General features: G+C 36.9%; 1 protein-coding gene across 4 annotated transcripts in view; it reads right to left on the bottom strand.

The window, feature by feature from the left end:
• The window catches only part of SGCD (sarcoglycan delta), a 1,325,612-nt gene that overhangs the window by 437,930 nt on the left and 869,790 nt on the right, over nucleotides 1-17,892 (bottom strand). For all 4 annotated transcript variants that reach the window (XM_043990097.1, XM_043990098.1, XM_043990099.1 and 1 more), the window contains one exon: nucleotides 15,376-15,564. In XM_043990097.1, the coding sequence (XP_043846032.1) occupies nucleotides 15,376-15,564 (189 nt within the window). The remainder of the gene's footprint in view (nucleotides 1-15,375; nucleotides 15,565-17,892) is intronic.

Below are 17,892 nucleotides of genomic sequence, written 5' to 3'. Positions count from 1 at the left end.
CTCAAGTGTGGGACTGCTCATATCCCATCATTTCTCTGTTCTTTTATGGTAACACCCATAATTATCTCAGGTGTCATGATAAATACACTGTTGAATTTGGCCTTGATACCTGTTACCAATTATATTAGATTTTTTAATTTCTCATAATGACATGAGGATAATTAGGCAGATGATGCAAAAAGTGATGAAACAAAGATAAAAAATTATTTTTAATAATTAATATCACAGCAATTGTCTTCTCAATTACCCTCCATAAGGGGGGACTATAGTAATATAATTTTAAAGAATGGTTCAATTTTTGTTTTATTATATGTTTCATGTGTAACAACTAAGATTCTGAATTCCCTTAGACATGTTTTTGAGAACTTTCATTGTTTGATTTGATTATTGATAAAGCTATTTTAAAGTTGTGTTAAGCTCAATTTTGTAGGAAATTTTCCTGGCTGATTACCAGCATCTACACATCAACCCCTGAAAAGACTTCCATTCCACGACTACACCTAGAGGACATCTGAGAAAAGACTTTCAGAGACTTTAAATGAACAGTTTTGATTTGTTGTTTTTTTCTCTTTCTGTTATAATATACACCATCTGTAACATGTATTCTCTGCAGAGGCCCTCCCTTAGCAAGACTAATGTCAAAGCGTCGGTTCATGAGGACAAAAAAAAATCACCCCTCTGGACAAAACTTTCCTCTCTTCCTTTTCTATATTGTTGTTCACATATTATTAGTTAGCAATAGTTATTATATTGTTTTTACTGTTCCGTCAAGGAAACATTTTGTTTCTTGAGGAACAACAGGGGGGACTGTAATGATTGGAATGACGCCACCTGCTGGATACTTACTGTAGAAGAGTTCTGCCCATGAAAGGAAGGTCTTTGAGGGCAAGACCAGGAGTCAGGAAGTGATACGGGCTAGTGGGAGGAGGAAGGAAGAGACTGGCGCTCAGTCTCGGTCTCTTTCCTTTGGACACTGGCGGAGAAGGGAGCTAGAAATGTGCTCTCCCTTTAATAGATAGGAATCTAGGCCTTTTTCTCTCTCTTTACCAAACTCTTATTCTCCTTAATAAATGCTTAAAAGTCTAACTCTTGCTAAAGCTTATAATTTATTGGCGACCACTCATTAGATATTTTAGACAGACTAGCTAGAATTTTAGCCCTTAACACACTTAAAAAAGAAAAAACATGTTGAGATGATCAAATTGATTATGATCCCAAGAAAAGTTGTAAGTCAATGGGCAGAGTCCTCAAATAATAGTGAAAAGTGATATATATCTATTTACACTTACTCAGAGACTTTTGAAATGGAGATACATTGAAAAAGTGAATTTTAGAGGTCAGTTGTGAAAAGGTTGCTGTTTACATGGTAAAGCCATTTGTGTGTTTAAAGAAAATTAATTATGCTCAAATAAATTTCATAAACACATCACAGATTGGCTTTTGATTAATTAAACTTTAATTTAATGGGGGAAAAATAGACTACATAAGGTTTTATCAGGAGTGTTTATCAAACCCTCCCCCTCATAAAAAATGAGGGAGAACAAAAATAATAGATTTTAGGAACCATCTGGAGAAATAAAATTTTGAAGGAGGGTTATAAGGATAGAAATTATAGGTAATTACTCAAGATATAAAGCTCCATTTTGAGGTTAAGCTTGCTTCTCTTTTCTCAGAACCACCCTTTAATTAAATGCAAACAATCAGAAATGGCAACTAGTAGATGAGCATAATTTCCTGATTAAATAGTATATCTCATTTATAAAGAAAAACAGTAAGTAAGTTCTATTGGGAGTGGAGTTGGCCAAGTACCAAATGTCTGTCTCTAACCCCTCTAGTGGCATGCTTGTTTTCATCATTTGTTCTCAATTGCATCCCTCTTCTGAAATGTCATCTCAGGGGACAGCCAAAAGGTTAGACATCATACCACTGCAACTGTCTCCAGGGTATTTCGATGAATAAAGATTATTGTCAAATATAAATAATGTATACATATATAAATTTAATTTATATGAAGATTATTGTCAAATACAAATACATACATATATTATTATCGAATATGTAAAATAAAAACAAACTCTTCCTGGAGGGTACTGCTTTAGACATATTTAAAAACTGACCATAGAATCATAGATTTGAAGCTGTAGGATCTCAGGATAATTAGCACTTTTTTGCGGATGAGGAAAGTGAAACCCACTTAAATGACTTGCACAAAATTGCACAAGTAGTAAGTGTCAAAAGTGGGATTTGAACTTAGATATTTCAGCTCTAGATCCAAGGCTCTCCCATCATACCACAGAGGCCTCTTCTCCTCGGTTATTCTTCAACAGTTTGAAGTTTTGTGATTTTGCTAGTGTGGGCATTGTTTTCACTGACATAGATCACAACCTCCTCCATGCCTTTGGAGACAACCTCATTGAGTGGTTGCAGGTGAAAACATTCATTGTCTGGTTCTGAGCCAGTGATGAGACTCTCTAAACTTTGCTGAGTTGTTCTTTGGATGACAGCTGGTCACCAGGTACATCTTCAAAGGCTTTCTAACATAGCAATACCTAGAAGAGCTTAACCTCTGCTGCTATAGTCTTCTAGAGACAGGAACCATTTCAATGTTATAATGAGGGCATTCGAGGAGCACTGAGGTACAGGCTAAACTCTCTGTCTGTCTGTCTGTCTGTCTCTCTCCTAGTTTGGCCATCAGGAAAACCCATGTTTAGCAATTATCATTGTAATTTCAGTCAACAACAATGAATGAAATTAGGTTTGTGCACATCAAAATATTTTAGTTCTACTTAAAAAAATTCCTTAAAAGTTTTATACTCAAAAAAAGTGTTATACTCATTAAGAGCATGTGATTTGCCAGAGCTCCAGTAGTCAATTCATTTAATGTGAACATGCTGGCTTCCTACTTATCCAGGCGTCTGTGAGTTTCTGAATCAGTTATTTCAGTGACAAAAGGATTAACATTCTCCCATCCCCATCAAGCCCCCCCAACACCCTCCACACTCATACCCACCCACCAGAATCCTCCCAAAGCATCTGATGGCACTATGGTTCCAACACAAATAAAAATGAACTTGGGTAATTAAACCAAGCAGCTGGCCAGTGTCGGGAGAAAGGGTTTGCTCCAGAGTAATTAAGCCTCCGCCAGGCATGATGCCGATTAACCTCTCAAAGCACAATAAATGATTCTCCCAATACAGGGAAAGAATCAATAAGGGCCATTATAAAACAGAGAGACTAAGATATAATAAGACTTCTTAACAGAGTGTGTAAGAGGTACAGCAAAAGCTTGGAATGAAATGCATTTGTCATAATATCTCAGGGTTAAGAGAGGCTTTTCAAGATCTGTATACCGTAAGAATTTGAGGAATAGTATTACTCTCTATACATTTTCTCTATGTCTCCTTATTCCAGATGCCATTTCCATAACTCCATTTTCTACGAGGTGACATTTCCAAACCCCTTCTTGTGTTATTTTGGAATAACAAAAGTGCTAAGAAAGACCACAAGGCCTCCTGAATACAGCATTTGCAAAGTCTCTAGAGAATACACCTTGGAGTGTGCAAAGATTTTACTGTGCTTGTATTCAAAGCCAAAGACATCAGCTTTTGTGCTAGAAAAATAAAGAATATTTGCCAGGCTGTGAACTAGGGAATTTTAGCATTTATACTTGGATAAACAACATGGGATATTTTACTTTTGAGGACTCCAATTCAACTAGTAAAGGAGGAAATATTGGCTCCATTGGTGGTGATACTAACACTATGATCGTAACCTTCTTCCTCATTTCTTCCCCATTTCTTTCCCCACCTGTCTTTATACTAAGGACATGTTCTTTCTCCAAAACCCTTTTTTTTTCTCCACTTGATGTCTTCATCATCTCTCAACTTGTCTCCCTTTGTTTTAAAGTGCCAAATTCCCTCTTCTTATCAACAACTACACTCTGCTCCTTACTCATTATGTTGTCACTATATGGACGGAACAAAGAGACAGGTTCCAGTAATGGTACAGCAGTGGGTGATGGCAAATAAGCACTATTCCCCTTGTCTTACTAGGCCATCATTTCTTAGAGAACAGGAATGCTAGGGCTCCCATTGAAGATTGACAGTTTTCAAGGTGTTGACAATGTTTACTTCAGTTCTAAAAAATGAATTTCTCAAACCTATGGCATAAGGGTAGGTTGGAGGCAGTGACCCAAATGCATGACCAGATGCTTGTCTCCTTGGGTTTCACTCACATTGCATGGTTCACAACTAATTGTTCTTCACTGAAACTCTTAAGATAAAAGACTCGAGAAGGCTTTAGTGGGAAGGAGGGTAGGTACTCGTGTATTTCACTCTGAAAATTATCTTTCTAACATTGTTAATGTGCAATTTAAACCAATCCAAATCCAACAGCTGCATAAACAGAAAATCTGTCTAGCAATGCTCCTTCCACATGCATGTTCAACTGTGCACACATCTGTGAAATTCACATCTGACACCAGTTTTTTTTTTTTAATCATTCTCTAGGGCAGTAATGACAACAGTAGCTTCCATGTGCATGGCACTTTGGAACTGACACAGTGTTTTCCTCACAACATCCCCATCAAGTTGAAGTATTATTATCCCTATTTTACATATGTGGAAACTGAGGCTCAAAAAGATGTAAATGACTTGGCCAGGAGGCCACTCAAATAGTAAATGTCAATTCAAGGACATGAATTATGGTCTCCTGGTTCAGTGTCATAAAGGCTGTGATCCCTTATAATTCTGGGATAAGGGAACAGGTCTAATTCCTCAGTCACAGGCTAACTATATTCTATTCAGGCTTCTTTCCTACTGTTATAGAGGGGTTATTTGTCAAGAGACATTATTAGCCCAGAGCAAGTCCAATTCTGTGTAACAAAAAAAGCTGTTCAATCTCCTTTGACAATGCCTGGAAAACTCCCAGGATCCTGGCTGCTGTTCATTGCTGCTTCTCTCTACACTTTCCACTCAACAAAGTTGGTTGATACATAAGATGCCTAATACAACAGTAGCATATTGACAAAGGTTTCAGCCATACTAGTCTCGACAGTAAAAGACACTTAGTCTTCTACTGGGAAGTGAATGGGTTTTTTTTTCTTTTTTCCTAGGCAAGAGACCACAGAATGTGGTCAAAAGATGACTAGACTTTAAGTCAAGAGAAACGTGGCTTCAAATCTCCCACTCCTGTCTCTGATATTTAATAGTTATATGATTATGGGTAAATCACCTAAACTCTTTTTTTAAAGTTTTTTTATTAATAAAATTTTTTTTCCCGTTACATGTAAAGATAGTTCTCAACTTTTGTTTATTCAAGCTTTCCAATTTCAGATTTTTCTCCCTCCCTCCCCTCCTTCCCCCCTCCTCCTAGACAGCAGGTAATCTGATATAGGTTATATATATATATGTATATAAATATAAATATATATATATACATAACATTAAACATATTTCTGCATTAGTCATTTTATAAGAGAAAAATCAGAGCAACGATGAAAAACCTCAAAATAGAAAAACAACAGCATCAAAAACAAAAGAAATAGTATGGTTCATTCAGCATCTATACTCCATAGTTCTTTTTTTTCCCCCTGGATTTGGGGATCCTCTTCTATCATGAGTTCCCTGGAACTCTTCTGTACCATTGCATTGGTGAGAAGAATATAGTCCATCACAGTAGATCAGCACACAATGTTGATGATACTGCGTACAATGTTCTTCTGGTTCTGGTCATCTCACTCATCATCAGCCCACACAAGACTCTAAAGGTTTCTCTGAACTCCTCCTGCTCATCGTTTCTTACAGCACAATAGTATTCCATTACATTCATATACCACAACTTATACAGCCATTCCCCAATTGATGGGCATCTCCTCAACTTCCAGTTCCTTGCCACCACGTAAAGAGCAGCTATAAATATTTTTGTACATGTGGGTCCCTCTCCCCTTTCCATGATCTCTTTAAGAAAAAGACCCAAAAGTGGTATTGCTGGGTCAAAGGGTATGCACAGCTTTATAGCCCTTTGGGCATAATTCCAAATTGCTCTCCAGAATGGTGGGATCAGTTCACAGCTCCACCAACAATGCATTAGTGTTCCAATTTTTCCACAGCTTCTCCAACATTTATTATTTTCTTTTTTTGTCATTTTAGCCAATCTGATAGGTATCAGGTGTTACCTCAGAGTTGTTTTAATTTGCATCTCTCTAATCATTAGAGATTTAGAGCATTTTTTCATATGGGAATAGATAGCTTTGGTTTCTTCATCAGAAAACTGCCAGTTCATATCCTTTGACCATTTCTCAATTGGGGAAATCACCTAAACTCTTGAAGAATCAGTTATAATACCTGTAAAATGAGGTTAATAAAACCTATAGCATCTACCTTGCCAGATGGAAAGGCCTAAATGGCCTAAATTATATAAATTATTATTAGGATTTTAAAGTGAACTAATTATAATTATAATTTTCAAAGGAAAACTAGTTGAAGAACTGTGATGTATATATTGAAGGTCTTTTCATGATTCCAAATGCCAGGAGGCACTCATTTTATAACATGAATGTCAAGCAAGCAGATACCATTATCCCATCTTTATTTTCTCATAGGAGATAGCACAAAAGGGCAGGGGCAGGGACAACCTAGAAACTTTGTAGCAACAATTATTAGATATTTTTTCTCATATCAATCAGTATCATTTTTTGCCATGAGGAATCATGAGATGGTACCCAATAATCCCAAGAGGAAGTCCCATAGAATTAGTGATGCACTTAGCAGAAAATCCTAACATACCCTTTGAGAACCACTGCTTTACAGAATCACAAAATTTCATAGTTGAAAGGTGCCTCAGTGACCATCTGTGTTGGAAGGTACTTCAATGACCAGGCTAACCTGTCCCTGGGCAAGAATATACTTCTTACTATAAACAGTAAGTGGCATCCAGCCTTTGCCTGAAGGTACCCAATAAATGAGGACCCATCATTTCCTGAGGTAGCCACTTCTACTTTGGAATAGCTCCAATTGTTGGGAAGGGTTTTTCCCCTGAAATAAAGCATATTTTTCCTTTTGGCAAATTCTACTTATTGCTTTGAATTCTGCCTTTTGGGGCCAGGCATTTCTTATAATTATTTTGCGTCATGGATTCCTTTGGCAGTCTGATGAAGCTTCTGAACATATTTTTTAAAATGCATCAACTGAAAGAAATATATAGGATTTCAAAGGAAACCAAGAATATTGAAATAAAGATACACACACATGTACACACATATCTATTTATCATCTCTCCATCTCTCTCTCTCTCTCTCTCTCTCTCTCTCTCTCTCTCTCTCTCTCTCTCTCTCTCTCTCATTTCTCATCCAAGATCATTGACCCCATGAAATCTATTCACAGAATCCCTAGGGTCTGTGACCCCCTAAATTGAGCCTGCAAGAAACTCAAAACTCCCAAACTTATTTCAAATAACTGTCTAGATAACAAGCACAAACACAAAATTGATTTAATTTTAACCTGATTCTAAGACTTTACTTTTATCCCTATTAATTTTTATCTGATTAGATTCAGCTCAATGATCCAGTCAATCACGATCTTTTTGGATCTGAATAGTGTCATCCAATGTGTTAGCTGTCCCTCCCAGATTTGTGGAAACTTCTAGTTTCCAAATGCCATTCCTTGTCCCTTTCAAGATGCATTCACCATATTTAAAGAGTTATACACTATGCTAAAATGTATACAGATGAACTGAATTTGTTAGTCATCACACAGAATCAGAAAGCAGAAGTGAATGTCAGGCAGTACCAGGTACTGGTTGGCTGCTTTGCTGCCCCTTCCACTTCACACTGGCCATGAGGCAAGGGACAAGTACCCATGCTCCCTTACCCTGGAAGAAATAAACTCCTGAGCCTTGTAATGAGTCCTTGTGCAGAGGTGAGCTAAAATGGCTGAGGGCACATAACTCAAACATATTGTTTTTTTCTATGGCCTAACTCTTTCTTCGACTCAGGCAGGACCAGAGACTATCCTGATTCCTGTGAGTACCATCCCCTCCAAACCCTTTCCTCCTAAATACCATTTCTACCTCTACCCTAAAATGAAGGTCTCATCACTTCAGCTCCTGCTCAATAAACTATATTGCCTCTAGAATCAAATTGAAACACCTGTGCTTGACATTTAAAAATCTGTAACTCAGCCTCTTCTTACCTTTCCAATCTTCCTGTTTGTTACTCCTCTCATCACCTTGTGCAATTCAGCCACTCTGGTTCACTCACTGTTCATTAGATCCTCCATCTCTGTGTTAACCATTCTTGAAATGCACTCCATCCTCATCTACAACTCTTGGAATCCCTGATTTCTTCCAAGTCTCTACACATGTACCACCTTGCATGTGAAGATTTTCTGGATCCTCTATCAGTGTATACCTTAACAAAACTACTGTCTATTCATTTTGTATATATTATGTACATGATTGAATACTTTTATGTTATCTCTTCCATTAGAATGTAAGCTCTTAGAGGTCAAAGGGCAGTTTAATTTTTGTCTCAGTATCCCCAGTTCTTGGCACATAGGAACTGGCATAATAAATCTATATTGGTTGATGAAATCAACATTGCCTTTACTGATGTACAGGACTGGCAATCCACTGCCCCATGTATCCATTCAGTATCTCTGTGTTTCTCAGTTGTAGACTGCTTAATAAATGCTTGCTGAATTGAACATAATTAGAGTTAAGTGCTATGAACTCTGGCATCCAGGATAATATACAAAGGAAACTATACCATTTGAAGAAAGCCTGGGGAGGAGAAAGATGTTTTGCCTCTTGTACCTAATCAAGGAAAATTTGGGAGGGATCAATAATGGTAGGACTGGAATGGTCTTTACATACTATATAATCCAACCTTATCAGTTCACATGAAAGACAAGTAAAGCAGAGTTCCACTTGCCCAAGTTATTTAATCTAACCTCTTCATTTTCCAGTTACGGACATTGAGGCCCAAAGAGAGATTTGACCAAAGTCACATTGTGATTTAGTGGTAGAAATAGGAGTAGAACGTTTCATGACTTCCATTATATTCAAGATATCATGATGTTCCCCACTGATATGAAGCCTCTTCATCTTTGATATTTTTCCTATAATTTATTCCACATGATCTAAAAGAATAAAATGAATCCATCCATAGTGTTGAATGACTCTTTTTTATTCTCTCTAATAAGTATCATCATAAGCCTTAGACCTATCTCAGAATGTAGGATAGAGATTTGCAAAAAGACTTTAAAGACCATGGACTGTGTTTTTATAAATGAGAAAATTCAGTAACAGAGAAATTATATGATTTACCCAAAGCCACACAGGTTAAAATCAATCAATCAAAAATGACATTAATATAGCACTTGTAAAATACTTTTATGTGGATTTTCATCTTGGATACTCCTCATGTGAACAACCCTCATGTGAAACTACCATAGACATTATTTCCCCCTTCTGTAAATGAGGAAACAGAGGCTCAAAGAATTACAATGATGTCTTCATATTCATTTAGCTATTAATTATTTAAAAAGGATCTGTATCTATTTCTCCAAGTTTAGAGATACTTTCAATAATAATCCTAATCTTAACCCTCATCTGTAAAATGTCACCAGAATTCAAACCTTGGCCCTAGGATATCAAATGCAAAGTTTCTTCCATTGACTGTACTGCCTCATTTCTCCCAGTGCTGTTTAAAAGACCAAATGAAAGCAGAGAATATGACTTCTGACATCTCTGGACTGTTGCTTCACTATGGGGTAGCCCAAATTATCTGAGAATTCAGTGTGTGAGCATTCATGTGTGTGAAGAGGACCATATTTCCAGAGTGCTTTTTCAAACATTCTTCTTCTATTTTCAATTTGGGATGACTAAGAAAGTCTCTTTGTATATAGAAACTCTGTTAATAGCAAGAGATACTTCTTCCCTGAATATTACTATGGGTATATAAGAAAGTTCCAAGGCAAGACAATCCCATGAACTTTAGACATAGAGTCATTCCAGATTACACAGTTTTAGGGGTAACTAAGACCTTCCAACATGCATGCTGTGGCTACAAAACTTCCTAAAGACATCCTTGAAGGTTAGCATCCTTGAAAAGAAACAACATACAGTAAAAGCTGCTTGCAAATTAAAAAAATACACCTCAGCTGTTCTGAGAAATGCAATGATTCTTGTGTGTTCCTCCCTTTGGTTAAAATTTTTATGCCTCCTGAAACAATGACATGACAGCAACTTTAAACAATAATGACTTCGAACTGAATAACTAGACAGATTTTAAAGAAGTAGAATGAAACTGGTTGTGGAAGTTTGCAATTCCCTTTTTTCCCTTAAGTAAAATCTCTTATCTCTCAAGGAGATCCTAGATAAATGATCAACGAGGGAAAAATATGGTTCAGTCACACTGTATTCATTGGGAATTTTTTAATTAAAAAATGTAATTAAAGGAAATGGTATGATTTCAAATCATTATTGAGAAAATCCTGTCTATTAGTTAAGATTAATTCTCCTGATTCTAATCTCTCTCTACTTCCTAATGGTGCCCTCCTTGTTTTATGTAATTAAAATGTAGCAGGTAGTTTATACACAAGAGGGAGTGTTTGTATTAAAAATATCATTTCATAATTAACATTAAGCACTCATTTAATTTATGATTGAAATCTCTGAATAAAAATCTAATGTTTCATTATGAATTTTTAAGAATGTATATGTTACTATTCATTTATTTTAATATATTTTAATTTCATTCAGAATTCTCATATGTGGTCATGCAAAGTTTTAACATACTTAAAGAGGTATGGAATGACAAACTAGTAGCTTGGCATGATATTTAAGAAAGTCAAGTAAATTTAACTCTATCAAGCTGGACTCAAGTTACTCACCGTGACAAAAAAAAATGCTTTTTGAGGCTCTGGTCTTGCTTTTTTGTATATCAGCTCTTCCTTTCCTTTTGTTTTTGTTTTTTTGGCAGGGCAATGAGGGCTAAGTGACTTGCCCAGGGTCACACAGCTAGTAAAGTCAAGGGTCTGAGGCCAGATTTGAACTCAGGCCCTCCTGAATCCAGGGCTGGTGCTTTATCCACTGTAGCACCTAGCTGTTGCCTCCTCCCCTACCCCATTGCTTTTTTAGTTCCTTTTTTTCAAAGTAGGTTGTCTTTCTCTGACCTTCACTGTGCATTTACAGAGTGCAAATGTATCATAATTTAGAAAATAACTCCATAAATTCAAGACATATATACACAGAAACACATATTTATTAAGCCAGTGTATGGGCATTTACTATGCATCAGGCAATCTGTTAAGTGATGGGGATATAAAGAAAGGAAAAAGACATTTCTTGCAATCAAGTAACTCAATCTAATAGGGGAGACAACAGGCAAACAATTAGGAATATATACAATATGTACAAGAGAATATGATAATAATACAGCTTTCCTGCAGTTATCAGGAGACCGCTAATAGGAATTTTAGATTATTAATATTATCATATCATATCACATCACATCATATTTATCATATTATATATCTATGCCAAACTCTAGTTTGATTTGTAAGCTTTTAGAATAAGTTTTTATTTATGTGTCCTTTTATATCCTCATAATTATCCCCAATATTTCTATCTATCCCTTTCCAGGGAGCTATTCTATTTTGTTGTTATACAACAACAACAAAACAATCTTTTATACACACATTCTTTTTTTGTTGTTGTTCAGGGCAATGAGGGTTAAGTGACTTGCCCAGGGTCACACAGTTAGTAAGTGTCAAGTGTCTGAACCCAGATTTGAACTCAGGTCCTCCTGAATCCAGGGCCAGTGCTTTATCCACTGAGTCACCTAGCTGCCTAAAAAAATCTTTTAAAGAGGAAAACAAATCAGCATAACTGATCTATATATTCAAAAAATTCAAATATATGTGCAAGTCATGACACCTGTGTATCTCCTCCCTCCACAAGTGATGGGTGGGTGTGTCATTTCATATCACTATTTGAATCATGCTTGATTTTCATAATGATTTGAAATCTTAATAAGAATAATGGAAAACACACTGTGCTGTTAGTCAGAAGTCAAATTAACAAGTCAATGAGCATTTTTATTAAATGGCCTACTATGTGTCAGGCACTGTGCTAAGTGCCAGAATTCCTGCTCACTAGCCATAGGATCTTTGATAAGTCACTTTTCTTTGGTTTCAGTTTCCTTCCGTTTGAAACAAAGACTCTGGGCTACATGATTTAAAAAAATCTCTTCTTACTTCAACAGTCTTTAGTATTATATGCATTTAGGTTAGACTGCAACCTATCAGATCACAGGTATAAGGGTAGATACCATTTTATAAGTGCTTGGTGTTTTATTGATACTGTATAAAATCAATTCTACCCTATGTTAAAAAGCATTTAAGATAGAGGCCACAGGATTCCATGGGCCAAATGATGCTAGCCTATGCTCAGTGTAGGTAGCCATCCATGTACTTTGATGTGAGGAGTGCCCAAAGCTTTCTATCATAAAATATGCACCCTACTTGTAATTTACGATATTTGAACCCCACCTCCCCCTAAATGGTCCTTTCTTTGGATTAGGGAGGGCAGGGACTTCAGAGGCCTTCTGATTCAAACCCTTCATTCTACAAATTAAGAAACTCAGGACCAGGAGAGTTAAGGTACATGCTCAAGGTTATGCAGTTAGTAACTATCAGAGGTAAAATGTATGGACTCAGGAAGTAATGTATTAACAAGTTAAACCTAAATCATTTTCACTTAGTTTTGTTTATCAGAGGATGGAATGCTAAAGACAACTTTTTAGTGCTTCACAATTGGGGGTGGGGGTATGAGTTCACTCTGTAAGAGGTCAAAGTGTCCCGAACTAAGATACATTCATTTGTACCATTTTTTAAATATAATCATGGGGGTCTATTTATATTGGCACTTTGAGGTCATGGAGAAACAATTAATTTACAAATGAATTATGGACGAGAGCCCATGGTTAATAAGGTATACATAGACCCTAAAACTACACTAAGAACAGAGTATAGAAAAATATCCTTCATTTATCTTCCAATTGTGACAAACTTTACTGCTTGTTTGGATGTCAGTGTTGGGGAAGGCTCTCTCCTGGCAGGCATCTTTGGATATGAGCATCATTATCGTTGACCAAAAGTGGAAATACAGCTTACTAACTCCTTAGCAGTGCTGCCAATGGCATTTTACCATGCCTCGTGTAATTTGACTCTTCAATTATTTCCACAGTCCCAACTTTGCAAGCATCCCAGTCTCAAAAAAGAAATTCCCTACCTCTAAGTCAGTGACTGGTTTGTGAAGGAAAACACACAACTGCACACACTAACATGCACACACCTGAACCCAGCTGTATAGTAATTTCTCTGATTCCTCTTAAAAATGCAGAGTTAGTGCATAAACCTTTACTTCTAGATCATCCCATTCAAGGAAATTTACTATTTATATGCTTAAATTATAATTCTAAAGGAAAATGCTTTATGCTGTGATTGATTGAAAAATCAGATGTTAACTGGCAAGACACGACCAATTTTCCAACACTTGAACTCTATTTGTTCAAATTTATTGCCATTATAAAGCACCAATTATGGCTAATCATGGTGTTATTCTCCTCTCAGTAAGTAACGGGTTTGGTAAAGCTTTAAGTACCCTCAACTTTGGCATTCACTTTACTTAACTACTGGCAATAGCTAATTTCTTATAGATTATAACTTTAATGCCTTATTGCTCCCTGAACACATATACACTGTGAATGGAATTATCATCTTATATACATTATATCCTGCCATTAAGCCTTCTGGAGGAAATGCAGGCCATAAGCCATATTGGTAGAGTAATAGCTACTGGATATTAATGAATTATAGCATCTTACAAACGAATGTCTTTGGCTAAGTCAGAATTCAATTCTCCCATGCTGTCTAAACTTTTGAAACTCAGCTGTTTCAGATTGCATGAAGCCCAGGTTTTCTAAACATATACTGACCACCAGAGTGCTCTACTACCTGTCACCTTGAACCCATATAATTGAAAAAAAAATAACCTAAACACCCTTCCAAGAGGAGGGAATCTGGCTTTTTATTCAGAGAGAAAATCTGTGAAAACAGAGGTCGATTCTACTAGACCTTCTGTACTGCAATAATAAAAATAAAGAGTGAGCCATTTAACCGCTTTGGAAAGTACCATTAACCTTAGTTCATAGAGGCCCTAATGAAACTATCCATAAATGATAATGGGCAATGCTACTTTTACAACCCCAAAAGGGGGCAAACATATGTATCTACTGGGGTTTCTCACATTATATTCCTAAGTCAGGACATTTATTCCTTTCTATTCTAGATATTCTTTTTAAATTAAAAAGTAGACATTTTCCTCTGCTAGGCTACCCACTTACTATGCAAGATGGAGAATGATGGGAATATAGTCTTAGGGCATTATTATACTGCTGCTATCACCTTACTAATACATGGAACTCCTTACTTTGCCAGTGTAGACATCTTCCCTTGAGGAAATAATACAATATAACCCAAAAGGGAAATGCCCATCACCTATTTCTACCTAACCCCATACTTCTGTAACATTTTCCTATATCTCAAGTCTGAGCAAGTTAATGTTCAGCCTGAGTAGTTGCAACTGTCTATGTGCAAATCACCAGAAACACTTCAAAGAAGAGTATGTGTAAATCCCTGCAAAATGAAACGCAAATATCCTATTCTCATTTCAGTCTAAATCATGCAAGAGTAGACAGGATTGCTCTCCTGGAAGGAAAAGGGACTCTCAATTATCCACAGGAATGGGATACCAGGAGTGCATGGACAATTGAAATTCACAGATAATCCCTAAAGGCTCATTTTAGTCAATAGCTTCAACCTTCTTATCCCACCAAACCTTTTGCGTAACTGCTTAAAAGTGGGCCTATTTAAATGGCTCGAATGTCATTCTCCTATATTTTCCCCCTGCCCATTTAGTAGAAGAGCTAATGAACAGTGAAATGGTTGAAAGGGAAGTAGCAGAAGGGAGGAAGAGAAGATGACAAGTCTGTGAACTGGAAAATATATAAACTAAATAATCAGCCCTTGGTAGTGGAAAGTTGACAAAATTAGATTCCTGTTTAATCTACTCTTGCTCTTTGCCCAAAGGTCAAGGAGTGATTCATTTTTACGGAGATTGAAATGCCTTTGAAATGCCTTTGAAACCAAGCATCAAGTTATCAGATCTTTTAAATCATAAACCCAGTGGGCATTAATTTCCCATAATTCACCCCACATTCTATATTATCATCTATCTTCCCCACCCCTCATCCTCCATCACATTTAGAAAAACACACATAGTAGCTTAGAAAATTTGGGTTATTTTACTTACAATTGTGAAGTTCATGACCTTGAGAATCCAGATGGTCATAGCCAAGTTCACCAGTATTAAAATCATTAGGAGAAGAACAAAGAAATAGAGGCATCTCTTCCGCCAGCCATAAATCCCTACTTTGTATACCTGCGGTCCTTCAGAGCTCTGCATGTTGTTCCTGTTGTGAGTATACTGTTCCTGAGGCATCTGGAATGAACAAGAGGAGAGAGAGAAAGAGGAAGCATACACACATTAAACTGCGGGAAAAGTAAACTAGTGAAAAGCTATTGCTAGCTGCTGTCTTGGAGTTCTTAGCCCTTTGGGTGATTCTAAAAAATCTCAGTTGCCTTTGGATTCTACCAATTCCTGTGGCCTGGCTTAAGGCAATGTTGCTGTTGTTGAGTCCATCAGTAGTGTCTGACTCCTTCATGGCCCTGTGGACCAACTGTCCATGGGGTTTTCTTGTTGGGCTTAAGGCTACATAGCCTTATTATATTATGTAGCAGTCAATCGTAGTGCATTTAGTGTATGTGTATACAAGGATATGTATGTGCCCACAAACAGATATACAGTAGTGTTGTTCAGTTGTCTGAGTTGTGTTTTACTCTTTCTGACCCCATTTGGGGTTTTCTTGGCAATGATACTAGACTGTTTTGCCATTTTCTTCTCTAGCTCATTTTACAGATGAGGAAACTGAGCCAAACTGAATTAAATGACTTGCCCAGGGTCACACAGCTAGTACGTTTCTGAGGCCAGATTGGAACTCAGAAAGACAATCCCAGCACTGTATCCACTGAGCCCTCTGGCTGCCCCATAGAATATAAAGAAGGGAAATACGTTTTTGTTTTGTTTTGACTCAAAATTTCCATGGAATTATGGCAACAAAGATTCAGAAGTAGAAGGGATATGAGATCAGAAGCCATCTAGTCCAACCTCATTATACAGATGAGGAAAATGAGGCTCTGGGGTTTGTTCCATGTCCCCAGGTAAGAAGTGTCAGTATTTGAACTGACATCTACCAACTCCACAGTTAACTACAGTCTCTACTATACCATGCTGTTCCTGGTCTTTGCTAGGGACATGCTTAGAAATTTAGCAAAGTCCTGAAGGTGATATTTTAAATTAGTTGGGTAGAAGGAGTTAAGTTCAGCAGATCATTTGGGGGATGTGATGAAACTTCTTAGAGGTTTTCTTCATTAAAAAATCATAAGGATCTCAGACACAGTCTTTCTCCATGGCTACAAAGGCAGCAGGGAAAGAAACGTTCTTGGCTTTGTTCATTTCCATACAAACTCGAACTTCAGAGACCAAGGGTACTAACTGTGCAACCCAATGGAAAGCTTTACACCAAACAAAAGCCTTCATTGTCATTGTTCCATCTCTTGTGCTTCCTTTGTAGGGTACAGATACCTTGGGCAGGCATGAGCACAAAAACAACATCATCCATGGGCCTTATGCATTAAGAAAAAAGGTGAGTCTATCAGAAGTGGAAAGAAATCAGGTGGGAAAGTTAAGGTGTCTGAAAAGAGCAACCTTTTTCTTTCTTGTGCCAAATAAACTCACTGATAGTGTTCAATGCATTATTCTAGCCTTGGAATATGGTCTGCATGTTTAATCTCGTTTTGTAATAAGGAGGGAAGTGGATGTCAAAGTAGGAGCAAGAACATTTTCTTCCCTTAAATTTCCATTTTAGTAGACTCCTAGAGAGTCCAACTTTGATGGGAGCTTAGAACTTGTGGGAGCTTTTATTTTTCTAGGGAGGAACCTGAGCATCAGTGAGGAGAAGAGGCTGGGCACAGTAGTGATAAGTGGTAGAGCTGAAACTAGAAACCAAACCTATCTTTTCATTTTTTCTGTGCTAATTCTAAGATCTTTTTATACTGATTCACAAAATCAAAATACTCGGTTTTCTAATGAATAGATTAAAATCATTGACACTCACTAGAAATGTTTGAAAAGAATGTATACAATGGAAAGTCATTGTAAGGCATATAGGAGGCAAAAGGATATATGCCATTTATCAATAAACTTTCCAGCAGGAGGATAATCTTTTATATGTACATTGCATTTCTGACATATCTTCTAATAAAAAATATTAACCCAATGGAAATGTAGAAGCCAATAAAAGGATACCTAATATCAACTGTCCCACTAGGCTTTTCCCCAAAGAACAACAGGTGTGGGTGCCAGAATAGAGGTGTGTACATTAGAATTTTTGTAAAACAAAACAAAACTAAACAAACTTGCCATATTTCTATGGGCTTCCTCTTACATATTTCAAACTTTATATCAGGTAGGGACCTCAATTTTATAATGTCCAGAACATAATATTTCATTTTTATTCCCAAAGCAACGCCTTTCAAACTTCCCTACTTCTGGCACCCTCCCCATCCTCCTTATACTCATGCAGCTTGTCAGCCTCTGTTTTTCTTGACTCCTTGTTCTTCCTTCTTTCTGTCAAAGGCATTACCATTACTTTAGTCATGCAGGCTCAGCGTCTTGTAGTTATTCTCACCTGCTCTCTCATTTTCATAC

Source organism: Dromiciops gliroides, chromosome 2, assembly GCF_019393635.1.
Source record: "Dromiciops gliroides isolate mDroGli1 chromosome 2, mDroGli1.pri, whole genome shotgun sequence".
In the NCBI taxonomy this organism is placed as follows: domain Eukaryota; kingdom Metazoa; phylum Chordata; class Mammalia; order Microbiotheria; family Microbiotheriidae; genus Dromiciops; species Dromiciops gliroides.
The sequence above is the reverse complement of the archived record's forward strand: the minus strand, read 5'-3'. Positions and strand labels throughout refer to the sequence as shown.